The sequence below is a fragment of the Pelodiscus sinensis genome, chromosome 5 (genome assembly GCF_052426305.1).
Source record: "Pelodiscus sinensis isolate ZL-2025 chromosome 5, ASM5242630v1, whole genome shotgun sequence".
Taxonomy (NCBI): domain Eukaryota; kingdom Metazoa; phylum Chordata; order Testudines; family Trionychidae; genus Pelodiscus; species Pelodiscus sinensis.
In genome coordinates, this window is record NC_143056.1 from 117,847,462 (window position 1) to 117,871,739 (window position 24,278).

The 24,278-nt window shown below is 51.4% G+C and overlaps 1 protein-coding gene across 1 annotated transcript in view; it reads left to right on the plus strand.

The window, feature by feature from the left end:
• Positions 1–24,278, plus strand: part of DUSP8 (dual specificity phosphatase 8) — a 95,465-nt gene that overhangs the window by 37,826 nt on the left and 33,361 nt on the right. Inside the window, exon 3 of the mRNA XM_075928195.2 lies at positions 2,424–2,562. Coding sequence (XP_075784310.2) covers positions 2,424–2,562 — 139 coding nt within the window. The remainder of the gene's footprint in view (positions 1–2,423; positions 2,563–24,278) is intronic.

Here is a 24,278-nt window from a genome sequence, read left to right on the forward strand (position 1 = left end):
CTCAAAACTGGATTTCAGCAGGTGAGTGGGAGCCCTAGCTCTCCATATCCGGAGAACTGAGAGCACCAGCACAAATAAAAGCCCGCATCGCCGAGAAGAGCAAGCTTACTACATGGACTGAGAAATCTGTACTATCCTGCTGTTCGGGATGTAATGCAAGGAGCTATGTATTCCCTGCACTCCATTCCCCCCAAATCCTGCTGGCTGGGTTCGTGCTGGCTCTGCTTCACAGCTGCTGCCTCCACCGACCGCAGAATGATACATGTGCCTCGCCCCAAAGAGCAGGCGGCGTATGTCACGTATCAGCCTACTCAGCAGGGGCACCAAGCCGTGGCACGGTGAGGATTTTATCAGCCTCTAACGTGTTAACTTTTCATTAGACGTGGCAGCCCCTGGCCATGCCTCACGCTCTGTAATCTTGTCATTGACAAGAGGTTTTGTGGTGCTTTCCCACCCCCCACCCCCCATGAGAGAGCGATCTCTTCCTCTCTCATCCTTTGACACTCCCCCTCCCCCAAGAACTGGGGATGGGTCCAGTAATCCAGGGTAAGCCCTGAAAGCTGGCATGCCTCATGGGTGTGCTTAAATTTGCCAAGTCTTGGGGTGGGTTCCTGGAGGATGCGGGAACAGCAGCTGGGGCTGTACACTGCACAGAAAGGTGTGTGGGAGGTTCAGTCTAAACTAGATCTTCTCCAGCCCCCATCCCGGTCTCTGCTGTGTGAGGCCCCTGTTAGGAATGCCTAGGGGAAGCCCACAGGGCAAACAGCTGGCATGGGGCTATTGCCACAGCTTCTAGTGCTAGGGCTACGCTAGGTCTGCCGGGGGCTTTGGCTTGGTAAAGCTCTCCTAACAGAGGTGATGGTGAGAGCAAATGACAATAGATTTGTGTTGTGGTAACACCGGCGTGGGAGTCCCATCATGCTAGGTGCTGTTATGTGCATGAGTGAGAGAGACCCTGCTCCGATGAGCCTAAAGTCGAAATGAGTAAGACAAAGGATGGGAAGGGAACCAATTTGCCCCAGGTGGCAGAAATAAAATGACGTATCTGAGGCCACACAGTTGGTCAGTAACAAAGGCAGGGATAGAGGGTAGAGCTTCTGAATCCCAGGCTAGTGCTGTAGCCACTGGGCCATGCTGCTTTTTGTCCTGGGTCTCCCCAAGCAGGGGAGGAATGGTTTGTGTGTGGGTGTCACTGGGAGGATCGGGATGAAGTTAAGCAGTGGAACATTTAAGCTGGGCATTGGGTGGGGAGAGAGGGGGCTAAAAGGTGGGATTTTCAGAAGTGCTGACCATAAGCCTGCTTGCTCCCACTGGAATCCAGGGCGAAACATTCTGGGTATGTCTACACTACCCTGCTAGTTCGAACTAGCGGGGTAATGTAGGCATACCGCACTTGCAAATGAAGCCCGGGATTTGAATTTCCCGGGCTTCATTTGCATAAGCGGGGAGCCGCCATTTTTAAAACCCCGCTGGTTCGAACCCCGTGCAGCGCGGCTACACGGGGCTCGAACTAGGTAGTTCGGACTAGGCTTCCTATTCCGAACTACCGGCACACCTCGTGGGGTTTTAAAAATGGCGTCTCTCCGCTTATGCAAATGAAGCCCAGGAAATTCAAATCCCGGGCTTCATTTGCAAGTGCGGTATGCCTACATTACCCTCCTAGTTCGAACTAGGAGGGTAGTGTAGTCATACCCTCTGTGACATCGCTGGGAGCGAAGTTAGGCCAATGTGGAGTGCATAGGAGCCCCACCCTTCCTGTCTGTAAGAGCTGCAAGCCTGAGGTGTGGGGAGCAAAGCTGCCTCATTTGGGATGCTCAGAACAGGATAGGGCAGAGTCCTGCACGGGCTGAGAAGGCAGGACCAGCACTGAGGTAAATGTAATTGTCGTCTGATTCCTCTGCTTCATGTAGAGCCTGGAGGCTTCCCTCTCCAGGTCTATTCAGCACAGGTCTTCTCCTAGATCCCGAGACCTGACCTACAGGAACCATTTTCTTCTGGGGAGCTCCATGTCCGTTCAGCTCACGGTTTCTACCCGTAGACTCCAGAGCTGTTCTGGCAGGGTCGTCCTCCTCACATGTGCATTGAAGAGCCAAGTCTCCGTGCACCTTCAATGTAAAGGAGCAAAGTTAGTCAGTGCTGTAACATTTCCTGTGGACAGCTCCCCTTCTCCCTCCCTCCCTTTCCAACTCCCCTGCTTCTTCCTTGCTCCATCTCTCATCTGGAGGGACTGTTGTCTCCTGGGGTGTGGGGAGCAAGAGGATTCATTCTGTCCTTCCTCAGGCTGGGTTCTCTTCTCCAACACTGAAGCAGAAAAGCCTTGGTGACACAGAGCCACCGAACTTCCCGTGTTCCATTCACTGGGCCCTCGGCTACCTGTCCCCGGCATGCTGTAATGGTCTCTTGTGGTGGTTCCCCCCCCTCAGGTGGAGGCGGAAGAGCACCAGGACGTGGTGGTCTATGACCAGAGCACACGGGACGTGAGCGGCTTGGCTGCTGACAGTTTTCTCTCTATCCTCCTGGGCAAGCTGGACAGCTGCTTCCACAGTGTCTCCATCCTCACAGGTAGGATCTGTCTGGGAAAAACTGGGAGCTCTGCCCCTGAAAAGGGGTGGGGGGAGTATGTCGTCTTTGAGTACAAGTGGTTGTGACGAGTGTTTCTGTCTCCGGGCCAAGCACTGGGTCCGCTAGCACCTTAGGGTGCCCATGGGAGTGCCTCTGTGCCTTTAGGGGACACGCCTGCACAAACTGTGCCATCTCCCAAAGACAGGACAACCTGAGAGGGTGTTGTCACCAGGAATGCAGACTGACAGTGGCATCAGTTTTGGATGCTCCTTGCCATACCTGTTCATCTCTGCAAGCTTGTCTTGGGCATCTCGGCAGGTGCTCTAATGGGGGATTTAGACCTCTGTAGAGTCTCTCATTCCAACGCACTTCTCAGTCTACCCAGGAAAGCCTGATTCTTCACCTGCCACTGGAAGGCAGCCACTTCTAGGGTGGAATCCAGCAGCTGTTTAATATCATACCAAAAAATACAGCAGTGCTTCTAAGAGGGGAAGTGAAGAATTCTAGGACAGGAAATGAAGAATAACTTCACCACAGCTGAAAAAGCAGAGGAAGTTGGAGTTAGGTGGGATAAAATTACCTTGGCACCAGGATTAACGCCCTTTCTCTTCTGCCATGGTCTCTTCCACAAATGTCCAGGGCCCCTGCTTTAGATCCGCTCTTAGGGTACGTCTAAACTACATGGCTCCGTCGATGGAGCCATGTAGATTTGTTTGTTTGGCAAAGGGAAATGACCTCCCTGGTAAACCTCATCCTACGAGACATAACGGAGAGGTTGATAAAGGGCTTTCAGGTGGGCGCGGGAGTGTCCAGACTAGCGCGCTGAGCCGACAAACAGCGTTTGTCGGCTCAGCGCAGCAGCCATTTAAATTTAAATAAAGCCGCGATTATTTAAATTGCGGCTTCATTTCCCTTTGCCCATCAGCCTAATCTACATGGCTTCGTCGATGGAGACATTTAGTTTAGACACACCCTTAGAGCGTGCTTGCTTATAATGGCTTCAAAGCTGGGAGTCCAGCACCCTGAGAGAGGGAAGAAACGGGTGTTTTCCCTATGGAAGTCAGCCTCGCCCAGGGCAGTGCGTATCAGAAAGAGGGCTCTGTGTGCTATGGTGTGGATCTGCTGCCCAGGGTCTCTCTCAAACGCCCCCCAGTTAGCAACAGAGGGCTGGCAGATCTTATAGGGGGCTCCCTCCTCTCTTGGCTCCAGAATGGAGAGTGATTCTGGAGAATGGCTCTGGAATGGCCACTCTTCCTTGTCCTGAGGGGTTGAGTGTGAATGGTGTCTGTGTTCTCTGGTGCCTTACGTGCCAGCCTATGTCAGACATACAATGTGGATCACAGCTTCCACATAATGTCCAGGTGTTGGTAATGTGGCCCTAAATGGGGGGGCTGGCTAAAGTGTCCTTTCTGGATACTGCTGGTAAGTGCTCTGTCCAGGCTGCAAATTGCTATCATGCTCGAACCTGGACAGAGCCCTTGTCCACATTGCTGAGGGGAAAAATGCTCGTGTCCTGCTGGACATGAGCCTGTCTCAGCACGGGCACAACCAACACTGTTCTGCCCCCTCCCCCCCCCCAGAAAACCTTGCCGTGTTTGCGATTATGTTTCTGGAGCCACTGGTGAGCTTGCCAGAAGTCCCCGGGATCTCTTGTTATTGGGCTCTATGGTGGCGCGCCCTCTTGAGGTATTTGCCAGCACTATTCAGTGTTGCGTGTATTCCTTGCTGGCAAAGCCAGCTGGGCTTGTGTTTCCCAGGGAGGTGTCATTTGGGAACCGCCATGGGCCAACGGCTGCATTCATTTCGCTTGCGTTCACGTTGTTGCACTAAGATTAAGGCTGGCGCTTTTGGGGGGTGCTTGGCACATCTGGTTGCTAGACTGGTGATATTGCTCCCTGTGGAAGGGCAGCATCAGAGCCTGTGATGTTTCCTGGACACACCCACGCAGGGACATAGACTTTCTCCAGACTGTGGGGATCATCCTGCATGGCTGCTGCCTTTGGAGCTCATGGTACAACTCCCCTAGATCCATCAGTAAAGGAAACCCCCTTGATTAAACACTGGTGTCTGTTCCATGTGGTTCCTGCCAGTAGAGGGCAGTGTTGCCCATCAGCACAACAGCTCTGTCCGACAAAGACACACAAGGCTCCTGGGCTTCAGGGTGGCTGCCTCAGCACTGGGAGGGATAAGAGTTGACTGCTTCTTTTGGCTCTTTTCTCCTTGTACCTTCTAGCTTCCAGGGCTTATCGGGGATGTTCTCCATCTGTCTTCTGCTTGGAGCCAGGCCCACAGCAGGAGCAGCCAGCCGGGCTGTTGTGTAACAGAATAGCCTTGCTGCGGAGAGAGCATGGGTGGGAGGATGTGGGTGGAAAGGGCAGGGAGGTTGCTGGAAATATCCGATTACTCTCTCCCCAAATGAAATCCTACAGCCCATGCTGCTTAATACTGAAAAAGTGAATGAATGGCCCGGACTCATTCTGGCGCCGAGGGGAAAGAAAACAGGGAGGGGGGATGCTTCATTCAGAAAAGGAGTGGGGGCGGAGGGGTTATCGCTGGAATGAATCGGGGTCCCCTGGGGATTGTAATCCAAGAAGCCAGAGCACACGAGAGCAAGTGAGCGCGAGGTTCTAATTATAGCCCTGCTGCAGAACAAACACTGCTCTCCCGGTGCTGGGACAAAGCGCCCGAAAAGCAGGGGAGGGAACGAATGAATGAAACGCTCTCTCTGGCAGGACAAAGAAGAGGATAAAGAGATGGTGAGCGGATGTCGAAGGTGAAAGCTCCTATTCATTCTGGCGGCTAGGAAGGCAGGGCTGCCTGGCTTGCTTCCCATCCTGGAGCCATCCTGGGCATTCCTTGCTGCCTGGGACTCAGGCAGCCTGCCCTTGGAAGCATGGCAAATGTAGACATGCAGCAACTCAGGCTGTCCTTGCGCTGGCAAGTGCCATCATCACCTGGCTCCTTCAGGGTTACGGCCCGGTGGTTAAAGCAGGGGACCCCTGGGTTCTGATCCTACTCCACCACAGACATGCTGTAGCTTTTTGGCAACAGCTGAGTGTCAGTTGTGCCCTCCGTGCAACGTGGCTGAAAGCTCTTCGCACCTGTGGATGAGTCTGGCTCAGCTCCATGCTGGCCAGATACAAAGGCTGTGCCTAGTTGTGGAAGCAACGTCGCAGCCACAGGCGTTTGCCACAGAGGGCAAGGCTATGCCAAACATCTGTCCTTAGCAGTCTGCGGTACTCTGAGACCCATGGGGAAGAGGCTGTGCATAATGGGGCCTTGATTTTAGCTGAGCCATCAAGGTGCGACTGTCCTCTGGAGAACGAAAGCAGGTGGAGGCTCCAGCAGAAAGCTTTGATTGTACCAAAGGCTTTAAAAACCAGCAAAGACAACTTTAAAATCCCCCTCGTCTCACCAGAGGCAGGTGGCACAGTAGGGCCCAGGGTGGGAGTGCTGGGGAGGAGGACCTTCGGCCAACGGGCAAGCTGCGTCTTGAATGATCCGCCAGTGCAGTGGAGCCTGGTTGAGAGGAGACAGCAGCAATCCAGGCTGCAGGTCCATTAGGGCCCGTTTGCAGCTCCAAGGTCACTGCGGCATGAAGAAGTGCAGAGCCCTGCGTAAATTGCACCATGAAGGGAAAAGAAACCTCTCTCGCCAGCCGCTGCAGGAGCCAGCTCAGTCAATGGGGATGTGACCGGAGCCACCCTCCTGGCTGTGGCCCCTAACGCAGCAGCAGCACTTCTGCTTTCCCAGGGTCAGAGAAGAGGAAGTCGCACTGCATTTAGCTGGCAAACTTGCCCAAGCCCTCCCTCTGGAGCAGAGACCCAGCTACCAGCATGGAGAAGTAATTATTGCTAATGCAGCCCCATTCCCAGGGGTGGAGTGCCTTGCATGCCGCCGGCTAGGCAATGAGAACCCATACGAGAGCAGAATGGTGTGAGCTGGATTTCATGCCCAGATGTGGGTGTCAGTGGTACAGATCCTCAAAGATGTCTCGGAGCTTCACTCCCACCCCAAGTCATAGGAGTTGAATGCCGAAGCCCCTCCGAAGGCCTGTGCTAATGCGCCCTTCTCCTGTCGTTCGCTCACAGGTGCCACAAGGTGACATTCAAAATGTGTACTATCCCGCGGTGTATGTGTGCCTTCCGACTCCAGGGAAAGGCTAGTTGGGGGCAACACGCGGGGTGCTTCTCACAGCACCCTTTGCTGTCCAGTTGGCAGGGCTCACATAGAGTCTTCTCAGCATTTAAGAACATAAGAACGGCCATACTGGGTCAGACCAAAGGTCCATCCAGCCCAGTAGCCTGTCTGCCGACAGTGGCCAATGCCAGGTGCCCCAGAGGGAGTGAATCAAACAGGTAATGAGCAAGCGATCTCTCTCCTGCCATCCATCTCCATGCTCTGACAAACAGAGGCTAGAGACACCATTCCTTATCCATGCTGGCAGGGCCAGCTCTAGGCTTTTTGCCACCCCAAGCAAAAAAAATTTTTGGCCGCCCCCCCCCCTTTTTTCTTGTTGGCTTTTACACATCTTTGCGCTTTGCAATGTTTTTTGTTTGTTTTCGTTTTTGTCCCGGCTTTTTAGCCCTATAAATAGCAAATATAATTGTAATGATTTTTTTTTCCATAAAGGCAAAGGCGCTTGCAGGTAAACTCCCCCTCCCCTTTCTCTCACTGCTGGGTCACAACAGCCTTTTCCCTGTCCTGTCCAGCCCCTCCCTATGGACAAGCACCCCTCACTCCCGACCCACAGGGAGAGCAGAGTGCAGGGACAGCACAGAGCCAGAAGGGTATGGCGAACAGGGGATCAGAGTTCACCGTGGGGAATGGGAGGTGCAGAGCCAGAGGGGTGCGGGGACCGGAGGGAGAAGGGGGACTGGGGTGCTGGGGTGTGCAGAGCACCGTGTGGGGGATACGGGTGACGCGAGGAACGGGAGGCACATAGCCACAAGGATGCAGGGATTGGGGGGGAGCGGGGTGAAGGGGAGGCACAGGGAATGGGACATGGGGAACAGGGAGGGGTAGAGGGATCAGAGTCCAGGGGCAGTGCGGGAAACAGGAGGCATAGACCTAGAGGGGTGCAGGGAGAAAGGGCTGTGGGGTGCAGAGGGTGCGCAGAGCCAGAGGGGCGCAGGGACCGGGGTGCAGGGGCAGTGCAGAGCCAGAGGGGGGCAGGGATCGGGGGGAGTAGGGTACGGGGTGCAAGGGCGGCGCAGAGCCAGAGAGTTGCAGAGAACAGGGAGAGCAGAGGGACTGGGAAGCAGGGTGCAGGGGCAGCCTGGGGAACAGGTGGCGCGGAGCCAGAGGGGTGTAGGGCAGAGTGGGATGGGTGCAGTGAGCCAGGCGGCTGGCAGAGAGGGGTATCTTGCCGGCGAAGAGGGCTGGGTCTGCAGCAGGACTGGAGCTGGTGGGGCGGGGATCCACAGCCAGCTCCCGGGGACACACAGCCAGAGCCGAGCTGCCTCCACCCTTTAAAATCTGTGGCATGGGGCCGGGCATTGCTGGGAGCAACTGCTTACCTGGATATGTGCCGCCCCTGGAAATGTGCCGCCCCAAGCACTTGCTAGATTTGCTGGAGCCTAGAGACGGCCCTGCATACTGGCTAATAGCCATTAATGGACTTAACCTCCATGAATTTATCTAGTTCTCTTTTAAACCCTGTTATAGTTCTAGCCTTCACAACCTCCTCAGGCAAGGAGTTCCACAGATTGACTATGCGCTGTATTCAGAAGAACTTCCTTTCATTTGTTTTAAACCTATTGCCCATTCATTTCATTTGGTGGCCCCTAGTTCTTATATTATGGGAACAAGTAAATAACTTTTCCTTAGTCACTTTCTCCACACCATTCATAACTTTATAGACCTCCATCATATCCCCCCTTAGTCTCCTCTTTTCCGAGCTGAAAAGTCCCAGTCTCTTTAATCTCTCCTCATATGGGATCCGTTCCAAACTCCTCCAATTAGTTTAGTTGCCCTTCTCTGAACCTTTTTCTAATGCCAGTATATCTTTTTTGAGATGAGACCACCACATCTGTATGCAGTATTCAAGATGTGCGCATACCATCGATTTATATAAGGGCAATAAGATATTCTCCGTCTTGTTCTCTATCCCTCTTTTTTTAAAGATTCCGAACATCCTGTTTGCTTTTTTGACTGCCACTGCACACTGCGTGGACATCTTCAGAGAACTATCCACGATGACTCCAAGATCTCTTTCCTGATTAGTTGTAGCTAAATTAGCCTCCATCATATTATATGTATAGTTGGGGTTATTTTTTCCTATGTGCATTACTTTACAATTATCCACATTAAATTTCATTTGCCATTTTCTTGCCCAATCACTTAGTTTTGTGAGATCTCTTTGAAGTTCTTCACAGTCTGCTTTGGTCTTAACTATCTCGAGCAGTTTGGTATCATCTGCAAATTTTGCCACTTCCCTGTTTACCCCTTTCTCTAGATCATTTATGAATAAGTTGAATAGGATTAGTCCTAGGACTGATCCTTTGGGTCACTACTTACCCCTCTCCAATCTGAACATTTACCATTTATTCCTACCCTTTGTTTCTTGTCTTTTAACCAGTTCTCAGTCCATGAAAGGAGCTTCACTCTTATCCCATGACAACTTAATTTACGTAAGAGCGTTTGGTGAGAGACTTTGTCAAAGGCTTTTTGGAAATCTAAGTACACTAAATCTACTGGATCCACCTTGTCCACATGTTTGTTGACCCATTCAAAGAACTCTAATAGATTAGTAAGACATGATTACCCTTTACAGAAACCATGTTGACTTTTACCCAACAAATTATGTTCTTCTCTGTGTCTGACAATTTTATTTTTTACTATTGTTTCAACTAATTTGCATTAGTTTGACATTAGACATTGCATTTGACATTAGACTTAGTGGTCTGTAATTGCCGGGATCACTTCTAGTGCCCTTTTTCAATATTGGCATTACATTAGCTATCTTCCAATCACTGTGTACAGAAGATGATTTAAAGGATAGGTTGCAAACCGTAGTTAATAGTTCCATTATTTCACATTTGAGTTCTTTCAGAACTCTTGGGTAAATGCCATTTGGTCCTGGTGACTCGTTACTGTTAAGTTTATCAACTAATTCCAAAACTTCCTCTAATGACACTTCAATCTGTGACAAGTCCTCAGATTTGTCACCTACAAAGGACAAATCAGGTTTGGCAATCTCCCATCCTCAGCCGTGAAGACTGAAGCAAAGAATTCATTTAGTTTCTCCGCAATGACATTATCGTCTTTAAGTGCTCCTTTTGTATCTCGATCGTCCAGGGGCCCCACTGATTGTTTAGCAGACTTCCTGCTTCTGATGTTACTTAAAAAACATTTTGTTATTACTGTTTGAGTTTTTGGCTAGCTGGTCTTCAAACTCCTTTTTGGCTTTTCTTATTACATTTTTACACTTAACTTGGTAGTGTAAAAGCATCTTGACTAGCTCACCACAAAAAGGGCTACTGTCGCCCGTGTTTATTGGTCATCCGGGCCAGTCCTGTAGCCGTAGGCACAACCCGCAGCGAAAACCCGCCCTGTCCCCAGTCCCTTTTTTATATTAATGAACGCCCGAGGCTGCCTTTCCGGCCAGCGGAGTAGGGGGGTTCGGGCCCACCCCCTCTCCGAATCCCGGCCCAGGGCCCTGAAGGCAGGGACTCACGGTCCCTCCCTAGCGGATAGGGGAAGTACCCCAAAACACACCCGCTCATGGCTCCACGACCCTGCCCTGGGCCGCTTCCTACTCCGCCCTTCCTAAGGGCCGGTCCTTTCCACGTCTCCCAGCCTCACCTCTCCTTCCTCCTGCTCCTTGGTTCTCCGTTTCTCCCTCCTCCCCTCCACGGTGCCAGACCCGGTTTTAAATCCCCCGCCGGCCCTGGCCCCGCACGTCATTTCCTCCCCGCCGCCCAGCAATCCCCCTTCCCCCGTGACGTCACACGCCGGCGCCTCCCTAGCTCCTCCTCTCTGGGCCTCACTCAGAGGCGCCCCTTGCCCCCCGTCGCTCGCCAAGCCCCTGCCCGGCAGCGCGGCCTGCTGTCCCGGCAGCGCGCCGGCTCTCCACCCCCCAGCGCATCCATCCGCCGTCGCCCTGGGCACCCCGAGTGCGGGGCGGGAGCGCCCCATCACAGGTAGTGTTTATACTCCTTTCTATTCACCTCACTAGGATTTGACTTCCACTTTCAAAAAGATGCCTTTTTACCTCTCGCTGCTTTTTTTACATGGTTGTTAAGTCCCGGTGGCTCTTTTTTGGTTCTTCTGCTATGTTTTTTACTTTGGGGGATACAATTAAGTTGGGCCTCCATTATGGTGTCTTTGAAAAGTGTCCATGCAGCTTGCAGGGATTTTACTTTAGTCATTCTACCTTTTAATTTCTGTTTAACTAACCTCCTCAGTTTTGCATAGTTCCCCTTTTTGAAATTAAATGCCACAGTGTTGGGCTGCTGAGGTGTTCTTCCTACCACAGGAATGTTAAATGTTGTTATATCATGGTCACTATTTCCAAGCAGTCCTGTTATAGTTACCTCTTGGACCAGATCCTGCACACCACTTAGGACTAAATTGAGAATTGCCTCTCCCCTTAAAACTCCCCCCACTCGCTGACCGCAAAGTTATGTCCAGTGCAGACAAACTTCTGAGTGCGCCAGGTTAGCTGGTTGCACGGAGGCTGGAGCAAAGAAATAATGGGAATCAAAATGAAGCCTTATGCCAGGAGTGGGCAATCATTTTTGCCCACGGGCCACTGAGAAATTTTTCAAGTAGCCCTGGGCCACCCTGGAAGGGGTGGGACCGGGCGTAAACAGGAAGGAGTGGGGCTTCCCCACCCCCAGACCATGATTGGTCTGGAGGTGGGGGAGCCCCTTTGCCCCTCCTTCACACTAGGCACCCATGCGCTAGAAGAGACGTGGCACCTTACCCCATCTCCAGACCAATTAGGGCCTGGGGGCGGGGGAATGCGCAAAGTCTTCTCCTGCCCTGCAAGAGGAGCACGTGGTGCTTAGAAGTGCTGCGGGCTCCTCACAGGGCCTGGGGGCAGGGGAGTGCATGAAGCCTCCTCCACTCCTCTCTCCCCCCCTCTTCCAGCCCCGTGAGCAGCGTGTGGTGCTTCAAAGCACCATGTGCTCCTGGCAGGGTGGGAGGAGACTTCGCATGCTCCCCTGCCCCCAGGCCAATTAAGGCCCTAATTGGCCTGGGGCGGGGGAGCAGCAGGACCTCCACGGGCTGGATCCAGCCGTTTGGCGGGTCGGATCCAGCCAGCGGAGGCCTTTTTGTGCACCCCTGCCTTATGCTGATGGATCTCTTTTGTTATCCTGGGTCTTGCTTGTGAACCCTAAAGCTGACTTGTTCCCTCCCTCTCCTTCCAGTGCCCATTACCTGTGTGCGCCTCTCCCCTCCCCTTACTACAGACTCTCCTTTTTCCATCTCTGTCTCTACATTTAACCCCCCTTCCCCCCCCCCCCCCCCGCTCACACAGACACACCCTGACCCCCAACACTGGGTTCAGAGATATGCTGGGTCTGTTAGGGCCACATCTGACCCTCTGCACTTCCAGCTCCCAAACACGAGCTGTGTATAAGCGACTCTGGAAGAGAAGTCCAGCCAGCTGGGGTGGGGAGGGAGGGGGGGGGAAGTATGTTTCCCGAAGTGGCTGGTAATTGCCTTGCTGAGGTTTTGGCAAAGCCTCTCTTGCTTCTTTTGCTGTGGCATTGTGAGCTGCACACCCTGGAGCCGGCCGGCTCGCTAATGGAAAGCACAGACCACGAATATGTGGAAAAAAGGAACCAATATGTAGAACACTGGGTCATGGCTGCTGAGTTTTATATGGAAACTGTGACTCAAAAATACTGCTGAAAACATTTGGAGGTGAGCGCGTGCACATACATGCAGTTTTCTCCTTCCTGTAATGTGGGCAGCAGCCAGCTTTTTCAGACCCATGTTAGCAGTGCTTGGGAGGTCTGAGGGGGATGTGTGCGCTGGGCTTCATGCTGAGCTCCTGCCAATAGCAAGGGGCTCCACCAAAAGCAGTGGCATCGCCAGCTTGCAAACCTAGCATAAAGGAGAACAGAATGAGGCCCTCTCTCCTGCTTGTATATAAGGTTTGGTACTTTGCACAGGGATGTAGCCTCAAGTGGAGAGCTGGGGGTCTGAGTCTCACCTCGTCTACCCCAAATACTCCAGAATAACTGTGCTGATGGTAGTGTACATCCAAAGTACAAACACTGGAATGAGTGAAACTGGAGACGAGCTTTAGGGGCATCCCCAGGGCTAGCCCTTTGTCCATATCCTAGTTCTCATTCTCAGTGAAGGTTTTGGGGTCTCTGCTCCTAGAGGTTTTAGGGTGAACCCCCTGGTGCAAAGGCTGGCCTTGTTGCTTGGGTTGGCGCTCAGCAAAACTGTGTTTCCGCTGTGCTGCATGTGAACAAGTCCTTTCCTCCTCTGCCTCCATTCTCATCTGTAAAATGGGCATGATCCTCCTCTCTTGTCAGTTGGGATGACAGCTCGTTAGGTGCAGTGCTTTGGTACAGTGGGGTCCTGATACTAGTTGAGGCCACTTGGCAGTACTATAATATTAATATAATAATCCACTGTGCCCAGCTAATCTCATTTGCCAAAGAAACTGCAAAAGAAGAATGCCAGATTGAAGGGGTGGGGGAGAGCTAATAACAAAAGCATCCTCTGATCCCTTCTCCCAATCGGTATTCTTGGTTTTGGCTTGTTGTTGTCTAGTGCCGTAGCATGCATGGTAGGGATGTACAATCCCGTTAATTGGTTAACTGGTTAAATGTGATGTTTAATCAGTTAACTGATTGGAGCGGCCCCTTCCCACCCCCCTCTGCAGGACAACCGGAGCAGCCCTTGCCTTGTGATGCACCTAGGCCTGCTGCGGACAGGAGGGGAGCTGCTCCATCCCCAGTTGGGTAACTGGAACCAGTAAGCATTACCTGCTAGGGGTGGTGCTTACCGGTTACCCTTTCACATCCCTAGTGCATGGGTCTTTTGCAGAGGGGCAAAAGACGTGAGCCAAGATTTTCTGCAGCGACTTGTGATTCTGGCTGCCTCCATTTTTGGGGCAGGCAAGACCTCTTTTAAAAGGGCCTGGTTTTTCAGAGGGTGGGCGCTTGGCACTTCCTGACAGTTGGGCTCCTTTAACACATCTCAACTAAGGGACCCACACTCATCAGTCACTCGTATATAATGGTGGCTCTTGGAACTTGCTTCAGCAGCATTCCCAGGTGAAGCCAGAAAGTGTGCAGAGAAGGCCAGAGCGCTGATTTTAGCTGGAGGGGGGGCAGTACTTCTTTATGGTTGGGGCGGAAGGAGAAGTACTCCTATGGCTGCTTCATAGCCTGCTGAGGCAGAGGGATATCTTCTGGGTTTCAGAATGGGGCTCTGAGCAGTTACATAACGATGGCTGAACTGAGCCTGCGTTGGCACCGACAAAAGTTCCATGACCTTAGCCAGACCTTTCCATCTGCTTATCAAAGCCCCTGCTGCTCTTCCAAGGCGGGTGAACTAATTGTTTAAAATGGAGTAAAGAAAGCTAAGCTCATCCCAGGCACATGGCCAAACACAGGGGGACCCAACCTAAGTCCTATCCACAGGACTCCAGAAGGGAAGACTCATCGAGATAGTCCGATTCATCCTTTGCATTTAGATCAAAACTACACGTTCTGATATTTGCCTCCACTCCCATCTCAGCTTTGGTTCCTTCCTGTGCATGATGACTTAGTGCCTGCATCATGCCAGGGTACCTCCTGCATCCCCATGGAGAATAATGTTGTAGTTTGGTCCACGGCTTTATGAAGATGGTGAGAACTTTGGGCCTCTACTCCCGAAGAATGACACTTCAGTCTGCACTGAGCCTTGCCTGCACTGTGGATATTGTTAATTGGTGGCTGGACCCAGCATAACTGCATTAGGGATGTAATATATAACTGTTTAAACAGTTAACCGATAAGCCTAGGCTTATCGGTTACAGTTAACGATTACTCACAGGCTTTTGGGAGTGGGGCCAGGAGCCGGTACAGGCCAGGAGCCAGCGTAAAAGCTTTTATCAGCGGCAGCAGCACAGCTGAAGCAGGGCAGCAAGCCGTGTGTGCTGGGAGCCAGCTGCTGCCCCTTGCACTGATACAGAGGCAGTGGAGTGGGGCCAGCAGGCAGGAACTGGTACACGGCAGGAGTCAGCTTAAAAGCCAGCTTCCGGCATGCACCAGCTCCTGGGAAGCCAGCTGCTGCCCTGCACTGCAGGCTCTGCAGTATAAACTTTATACTGCAGAGCCTGCAATGAGTAACCAGGTAACCACTGAGACTTTTAACCTAATTAACCACTTTTTAACACCCCAATAGGTATACGCCCCTAGTGCAGACAGCAAATCTGCTATAAGCCCTGTTTTGCACCAGTGCAGCTTGCCCTGATTTCAAGCAGGTATTAGTCCACCAGTACAAATGGCAGCTTTGCCCATCTGCTTTAGGAGTTTCTACCCAGGCAGCTGTGCTGGAGACTGTGTGCAGGTTGAATCCTCAGGAGACTGTGGGTAGGTTTTCTGTAGGTTTTCTGTTTCACCTCAGCCGTCCTAAGTGCATCTCGTTTATTTTCAGGTTCAAGAGGCACAAACGAGACTGCTAAACTCATTGCACTTGTGATCTCCATGGGGAAGGTGTATCAAGAGCAATTCTTGATAAGGACTAATCTTTGCATGCTGGTCTCCTACCAGTGACTTAATCCCACTGGCATCCGTATCTGGCTGGAATTTCCCTGTGACTGACACTCGTGAGATGTGGTGGCTAATGGAACTTGCAGTAATGTCTGGGACAGAGAGGAATTCCCCTGTTTTATAGGCAAAGACCTTTTGCTTCCCCAGGGTGTTCTAGTGGCTTGAGCAAGGTTGGGGATGCCTGGCTTCTGTGCCTCATTGTGATGCTCTGGGCAAGTCACTTCCTCTCCTGATGCCTAGGAGTACGTCTAGACTGTGATCCGCAACCTGTGGCACCAAGGTTATCTGAGACGGGCTCGCCCAGCGTAGGCTCAAGGGTTAAACATTGCAGTGTAGATGTCTGGGATGGGATGGAGCACAGGCTCCGAGAGCCTCCTCCTGCATGAGTCTTAGACCCTGGGCTCCATGAACATCGAACTGCAGTTTTACAGTTCCCTAGCCCAAGCTCTGTGATTCCGAAGCAACTGACCTAGGCCAGGCATGGCCGTGCCTCCACAGGTCTCTTACTGCAATGTAGACATGCTCGTAGTTTCCCCATGCTATGGAAAGTCAGAACCCTGCCATCATAGTTCTACGCCACATGCAGGCCCATACCCGGAGTGTGTGTGTGTGAAGGGTGCGACCCTCCCACCCCCATTGTCCCCCAAGTAAGCATGCTCTGGCTGGCAGGAAGAAAGCAGGAGTGGCATACTGCCCAGGCCTCCCTCCTCCATGTTCTGACCAGCCAGGGGAAGGCTGGGGCTGATTTCCCTGCTTACTTGGGGGGCCATGGGAGGTGCATTCACACCCTTGCAGTCCACTTTTACAAAGAAAGCGTCACCACCCCAGAAATTCCTGTATACGGGCCTGACATGACGCCTCAGCGCCAGTCCTCTGCATAGAAGTGCCATGCTGGGCATGAAAACAGCAGCAGCTGCAGGGCCTGAAAGGAAGAGGTGGAGGTGATGGGATAGAGGGCGGGAGCTCCTAAAGCAGTGGTCCCCAACCTTTTGCGGCTGCTGGGCGTTCGGGGGCGGGGCTGCTCACACGCCGGGTGTTCGGGGGTGGGGCCACGCATGCACCGCGTGCCCAGGGCAGGGGCCGCCCGCGCGCTCTGCACCCGGGGCCGGCGTTGCGCATGTGCTGTGTGTCTGGGGCAGGGGCCGCCCACGCACCTGGGGCAGCACCGCGCATGTGCTGGGGGCGGGGCCAGCCCAGATGTTTCGGCGTGCGTGCATAAATGCCCCGGCGGGCGCCATGGCGCCTGCGGGCACCGCATTGGGGACCACTGTCCTAAAGTGTTAACACACCATAGAGCAGGATGCTTCCAAAGCGGCTGGAGGCATGCACGGACCTTAGAGTCCATTCTTCCCCCTCTTGGAAAGCCTCTCCTTGTTGCTTTTTCTTTTCTTTTTTTTTCTTTTTAATATAAATAGTGCTGCTCGGTGCCCTCCATCCGTGGGAGCAGAAAGCCTGTTGATTTATATGGTTTTCCTGACATCACATGAAGTGGTGGAAAACTGAATGGAGCCAGCATTTTTCCTGCCTTACGTAATGCCCCCTTCCTCCCCGCCGTGCTGTGCTATTTCAGCAGGAGCCTGACTGTTCTTTAACCTTTGTTTAGTTCAACACACACTCTCTTGCTTTTTTGCAAACCGCCTCTTTGTTTTTATTGAGGGCCGTTTGTTGATACGGCAGCAGCACTCGGTGGCCTCTGCGTGCAGGCTCTTGTATTGAAGGACTTGACATCAGGGGCTGTCTCTCTTGCTCCTTTCTTCCCTTTGTGCCCACCTGGCAAGGACGGGTGGGACTAAGGGAGTCCTGGTAGGCTCCCTTGACAGTGCCCTCCTGTTTTACCGTTCACATCAGCAGCCCCATGCTTAGGAAACTTCCCCATCTGGATGCATCTACGCGGCACTTTGCATGCCTGGTCCCTCGCGGCCGTACAGACCTTTCTGGTTTGTTGTGACCCCTCCCTTTCCCCAAATCCCAGAGCAGAGGTTTGTTCATAGGTGACCTCAGACATCCCTGTGAAAACTGAACCTGAAGCCCCTCACCTGACTAATAAGGCAGATGGACACCAGATGAATAACATGGTGACTCCTTCCCAGGAACCACGTAAAGGATTTACACCCAGGCTGCTGCACCAGCACAAATGCCTAGCATGGCTGCCCTGCATACAAAGTAAGCTGCACCACTGTGGTTTACAGTGGGTGCCCAAGGGAGAACAGCTCTTGGTGCTTGACAGATAGGGAGTCACTGAAGTCACTCCAGATGTACATGGAGTGCCCAAGGACCTCAGAACTATAGGCTAAAAGAGAGAAACAGCCAGTATGGTGGCATGTATCAGAGGGGTAGCCGGGTTAGTCTGAATCTGCAAGAACAACAAGAAGTCCTGTGGCACCTTATAGATTAACAGTGTTATTGGAGCATAAGGCTTCGTGGGCAAAGACCCGCTACATCGGATGCATGTAGTGGAAATTCCTGAGGCAGGAATAAATATACGGGCGCATGAAAAGAAGGTAGTACCAATCAAGAGGAAGGCCAGAGATAACAAGGTCAATTCAGTCAGGGAGGATGTGGCCCACTTCTAGCAGCTGTTGTGGAGGTGTGAACACCAAGAGAGGAAAAACTGCTTTTGTAGTTGGCTAGCCATTCACAATCTTTGTTTAATCTTAAATTAATAGTGTCAGATTTGCAAATGAATTGTAGCTCTGCAGTTTCTCTTTGGGGTCTGTTTTTGAAGGGTTTTTTTTGTTGCAGGCTGGCTACTTTTTAAATCAGCTGCTGTGTGCCCAGGGAGATGGAAGTGTTCTCCCACAGGACTTCTCATTTTTTTTGTACGGTGGCATGACTCTTAATTTTGGAGGAAGTGTTAGGCAAGAGGATCCACCCCTGGGAGTTTGGCCTACTTTCAGCTGCTGTGCGTGGACTGTTACAAAACCCTATCACCACTGTAAGTCATAATTTGTGCCAGCGTTAAGCAAAGGGACTCTGTGTCTGTGCCAACCTGCACTAGGGGTATGGCGTGATGGCTATCCCCAGGCCCTTTGCCAGGCTAGACGAGGTAGAACTGGGTTGCCCCTAGGCCGAGAAGGTTAGATTAGGGTTGGGTGTGGGAAGCTGCTCTTTCCCATCTTGGGCATTCACTTGACACAGGCTTCTCTCTTGCTTTCTGCACACTAGTCGTGAGCTTGTCATCTGGCTCTGGTGCACATGTGAGATCATCCCTCCGTCCCCAACAGCGTCGGTTTGTCCCATTTCTGCAAGGAGCGTTTTAACATTTTCCAGTCCCTTTCTTTCTAAATTTGGAGCGTCTGTTTACTTCCAGGATTCGGAAAGAATGTAACAATATCAGGGGTGAGACATCTCCCCTGCTCCCCCCAGCTCTGAAGCTCTTCAACAAGCAGATTGGCCCTGACACAGCTGGCTAGGGGCCCAGACCACATACAGCCTGACGGTACCGGAGAGGGTCTGCATCTTCCATAGGAGCTGCGTAAATGTCAACTCCCCCTCTCGTTTGCTTCCTGCAACAATATAAATACCAGGGGAAGGCTGAAGGTGCCCATCCGGTGCATTAAAAGCCTTGGTTTGATGAGCTAGCTAGTTGGTCTGTTTAATCGTGGCCCTTTTTAGCCAGACTGCTCAGCGGGAATCTGCCCTCTGACTTAGGAAAATGAGCTGTCCGGGCCCTGTTGTTGTTGAATAGGTGACAGCAAAATTAAGGATATGGGAAATGTAGTCAGTATGATGTATTGGGAGAGCCCTGCAAATCTGCAGGTATCTGCATCTACGGATGTGGATACGGACATCTGTGGTTCACGTTTTGCAGATATGGATAAAGAGATAAATTTAATATCTAGAACCCTGCAAATCTGAAGATATCTGCTTTATATCTGCAGGTTGCCATGTCTGTGGATGTCAGTGCGGATATCTGAAGCTCGTTTTTGAGGATAGAGATGCAGATACAAATTTGTATCCATGTAGGGCTCTTTTTAGTATAACTTTCAAAAGACTTTTTGATGAAGCCCTCCCTAGAGCTATTAAGGAAGCTGTGTAGCCATGAGGCACAAGTTGAAGATCTTTCCTGGATTAGGAGCTGGCTGAAGGGCAGGAAATAATACAGGGATGAAGGGCCAGTCCTCATCATGACAGAAGGTTAATGGTGAGAGCTTGTGATGGTGCTTATAATGCTGATCAGTGATTTAAAAAATAGGATGAACAGGGGGAAGGTTTGGCCAGGTTTGCAGAAAGCACAGAATTGTGGAGTCTAGTCAAGACTTGAGAGTTCTGAAGACTTTAGAGGGAGCCAGCCAAGCTATGAAAATTGCACAATGCGCTGGTGGCTGAAATTCACTGGTGAAGGGTAAAGGGGACGTCTCACTTGAAGGGACAGTGTGAACTGCCCATGCGTTTGCTGGGTTCTATGTTAACTGTACACACACAGGGGAAGTTACTTGAGTGTCCCTGTGAACAACTCCATGAAAACCACGACTCAGTGGGCGTGGATGGCAGAAGGGCAGACAAGATGGGTGGCTGACTGAAGATGTGCCCTCCTGCTTCAGGCCATAAACCAAAAATTAACTAATGACGGAGGGGGTGAGGAGGAAACTGCCAGCTGGGCAGGTTATTCTATCATTATCCATTATGGACATTCTAGCACTTTCCTTGGAAGCATTCGGTATTTGCCACAGAGCGCCAGGAATCCGGATTGGCTGAGGCCTCTGATCTGGCATGGCAGTGTCTAGGCAAAACAGACGGAGTTCTTTTTTTATTCTGTGAGCCCAAGCGTGCACTACGTAGTGTCTGTCTAGTCTGTACCTTCCCTGCTGAGCTCTTTCTCATTTCCCCAGGTGGTTCTCTCTTTGTCAGGTCACTTTGGCAAGACATTTCAGTGTGGATGAAGTGTCCTCTGTAGCATTGGTGCGCTCACACAAACCTGTGCTTGCTAACGGCTGAAGAGGGCACTGGCCTGTGAGTGACCTGGATAAGCAGAAGGTGATAGGATTTCAGTGCTGTTCTTCTCAATAACATGAAGAGCATCATAGGTAAGAACATGGGCCAGGTCTACACTAAAGGGGAAGGTCGAATCAAGATATGCAACTCCAGCTACGCAAATGCTCCCTTTGGCTTCCCTTACTCCATACTTACTGCAGGCACAGGAGTACCGGCTGCTGACAGGGACGCCCTCTGCATTTGATTTAGTGGGTCTTAACTAGACCCAGTAACTCAAACCCCGGAAGATTAATCACAGCAGCATCAATCTTCCCTGGAGTCAAGACATGGCCAACGATGTATCTCTGTTGCACAAATTTTGGAAGAGGAGTCCCTTAGGCCACTGCCTTGCCCCCTGAACTGAGAAGTTGAGAGCACTGGAATTCTAATTTTAACCCTCAACAGCTTAATTAGTTGACATGAATGCCTGTAAGCGTAGTAGCCTGCAGCAGCTGAGCTATCTAGGATCACAATATCAACAGAGCTCCTGACTGAGCAAGGGTCAGGCTTGTTGGCATGTGGATGGAAGAGCTCCAAGGTAAATCCAGACTGTGATTTTTGTAGGCAGCCTGCTCTGTGTCATTATCAAACCAGTGACCCACTATAGTGTCGGAGCGCATTGCACTACTGGGAGCAAGGGGGTTCCACTCGTGGTCACTAAAGGTCCCCTGGCAATTTGTCACAGAAGGAGAGATTTTAAAATCTGGTTTCATGGACAAATTCCAGCTTAGGTAACTCCAGTTCTACATGCAGATTGTCCAGTGAGTGAATGAAGGACTCTGCAAGCCATGTCTGCCTCTTAGCTCTGTTGGTGCTGAGACTCACTGTCTGATAGCTAATATCCAGGAGTTGCACTGTTGACAGTCTACTGCAGAGAACGCTTTCTGTCCTGAGCTCACAAGAGTTTTCTCTGAGCTCTTAGCCGCTCCCATTGATGGCTGTTGCAGGAGGTCCTAGAAACAGAGACTGGTATTATCTGTCTATCCAGTGCTCTATAGATGCTGCACAAGGGAGCTGCCAGCGAATCTCCAACATTAGGACCTATCAGGAGCCCACAGGACTCCACTGATTTATTTAATGAAACACTCTGGATCTGAAATAACTATGGCCAGTATTTATTATTGCCCCGTCTGCTGTGAAGGGGGAAGTGTGAGCAGTTTGACTGAATGGAGACCGGCCAGCTCTGTGCTAAGTGGATTGAAAGGTCACCTAATTCCAGCATGGCTTCTGTAAATACCTTTATATCCTCTGCTGAAATGTCACTGTGTAACTAGCTACTGTGGTGCGCCTTCGGAAATCACAACAGATATTCCTGTACCTTAGTTGTTGGGATCCTTTTGTCTGCAAGAGACGATGGGAACTGCAGCCTATGATGTCGGTGTTTTGCAGTGTCTCGTGTGACGATAGGAGCCAGCTCCTATAAGGGACTTTGAGACTCTGATGGAGATGATGGTACCACTTGTTTCAATCACTTGCCAAGATTTCCCATTGGTCATGATCAATTCCAAATCCCTTCCTGTCTCGCTTGAACGTGTCTTTATAGTGATGCTTGGGATGTCCTGTTGTTCTTGCTGCCTATGAGAGCTCCCCGTATAGCATATCCTTGGGCATGTGTCTGTCTTCCAGCTTGCTCAGATGGCCTAGCCAGTGCAGTCATCTTTGCTTGACCAGGTTTGTTGCAGGGGTAGGTTCCTGGGTAGGCATGTCTGTGGTGTGGTTGTGGCTGCTGGTAAGTATTTGCTTCAGGTTGGGGGGCTCTCTGTGGGTGAGGATTGGCCTGTCTCCCAAGGTCTGTGCGAGTGAGACTTGGTTTTCTAGTCCAGCACCCTCTGGACCTGACTGGTGCTGAACCAAAGAATTTTCCAGACCATGGGAAGTCAATATTGTCTAGCAGCATTACCAGCACTTCCACTGCTTACTGAGCTGTTAGAAGACACTTAGGGGTAAATTAGAGCTAAATAACAGCACAGAACAGTGAGACCCAGGACTGGTGGCTGTAAACAAACGTTATGGGACTGCAGGAAACTTGGCCACACCTGTGAAGCTCCAGCAGCCAGGGTGGCTGATTTTTGCTTGGGGACAGTGCTGGGGCTGAGGTGGCGGCAAGAGGCGGCGGAGCATCTGGCTAACTAAAATAATTCCAGATGACAGATGTCTGTGGACCAGAGAGTTCTGGACTAGAGAGGTTCCATCTGTACAACTTCAGGCTCAGAACAAGCACCCAGTCTTATGGGGATCTCAGTGCTTCCCATCCTACTCTAGGGCTGGAGTCCTCTGTCCACTTGCTGGATCAGAAAGAAGCCCCTGAGCCTGTTTAAAACCAGACAGCCTCTCCAAAAGCCATTTCTTTGTCTGCTGGTCCCTGTGGAGCCTAGTTTGAACTAGCGTATGTGCACCAGTATTTTCCCTTTCCTATGGAAACACAGAGCCCAGCATTAACAAATACACAGTTGACTTTTTAATGCAGCAGACCCCGAAAGTATTAACCTAATTCAATAAAGTTAATTTAGGATATTGTAGGAAACTGTCCTCCTGTCACTTGGACACCCTGTGATGATGCCTGTGGTTGGTGGAGTAGTATCTCTGCAGTGTGTTTTTTCCCCTCTTGCTTCTCCCCAAGTACCTGATTTTCCTGGGCTGAGCATCCAGAATAACAGCTGAACACAGTCAAAGAGGATGGTACCCTGGCGTTTAAACTGCAGTTTGATTTTTTTTTTTAAGTATCTAAAGATGGGCTGAGAACCTTAACCGTGGGCACTAGTCATTCTCAAGTCCAAAATAGCAGAGCTGCTTTCTTTTCTAAAATCCCATGAAGCTGCCTAGATTGGGCCAGGGCAGAGATGCTAGGGCAGCGAATGCTTTACCTGCCTGGTGAGCCCAGGCTGCTGGGAAATGGAACCTTTCTCACGAGTGTCCGTGGAGGGTTGTACCTTGCACGATGCCACACCGCTGCTCTGGTAGGGACCTAACTCCAGCTGTGGTTGCTTCTTATCAAAGTATGTGGGGAGTGGCGCATAATATCCAAATGCCCTTTGTGTGCCAGGAGGGAGTGGTTTCTCCAGGCTGAGGTGTAAGATCCTGGTAAACTCTCCCCCCTTCCCATCGTGCCCCACCCTTGCGTTTGAACTCTTGGATCTCTTTGCCTGTTTGCTTCCCAGGGGAGCAGCGGCTGCATTGCTGGGATGGGTTACGCCAGGTCACATATGTATGAGCTGATTGTATTCCTGGCCTGTGTTCTAAACATCCCTGTTTAGTAACACTGTCGTCAGAGGACTTGTTTTCCTGATTCTATAATTATTCCTTGGAGCTTTTCCCCCCCCTCTGGCTGCATTTTTAACAATTGGACCAAGAACAGGAGACAAGGACATGGGGGACAGGGAGGGAGAGAACAAGTTGCCAAGAGTTACAAAACCATCATGTCGTTTCATATCTCATTTCTGGAAAGCTGGGGACGGGGAGGAAACTTTCCCAGTAAGGAATCCTAGCAGACAGGAATCTGTGCCCAGTTATGATTTCCTTCCTTTTGAGAAACCAAGTGCCCTCCTTCCCCCTCTCCCCGCATCATCCCCTTTTCCGGAGGCCCATGCGAAAGATTTGACATTGCGATTATTGTAAGCTCCCTGTGATGGAAGGGGGAGAGAAACGCTGGACACCACCCAGCTGGGTTATCGCCATCACATAGTTAGTCACTGCGTGTGTATGTCCGTGCTAAAGGCGGACTCGTCGCGCCTTCGTGTTGGAGACGCTTCATGCCAGTTTCCTCCCAAGCATAATGCTGCTGACTTCAGTGGCGTTACACCAAGGAGGATACTCGTTTGCATTTATGATGATGTATGCCGTGGGGGCAGCGAGGTGACCTTGTGAGGGTTGGCAGGAGGGATGTTAAAAGTTGTTTAATAAGGTAACCGTGTAACTGCCAGAAAATCCTAGGGGTTGCAAGTGCTGTGGGCTCTGCAGCATGAAGCTTAAATAAACTTTATACTGCAGAGCCCACAGTGAAGCCTCCCCAGGAGC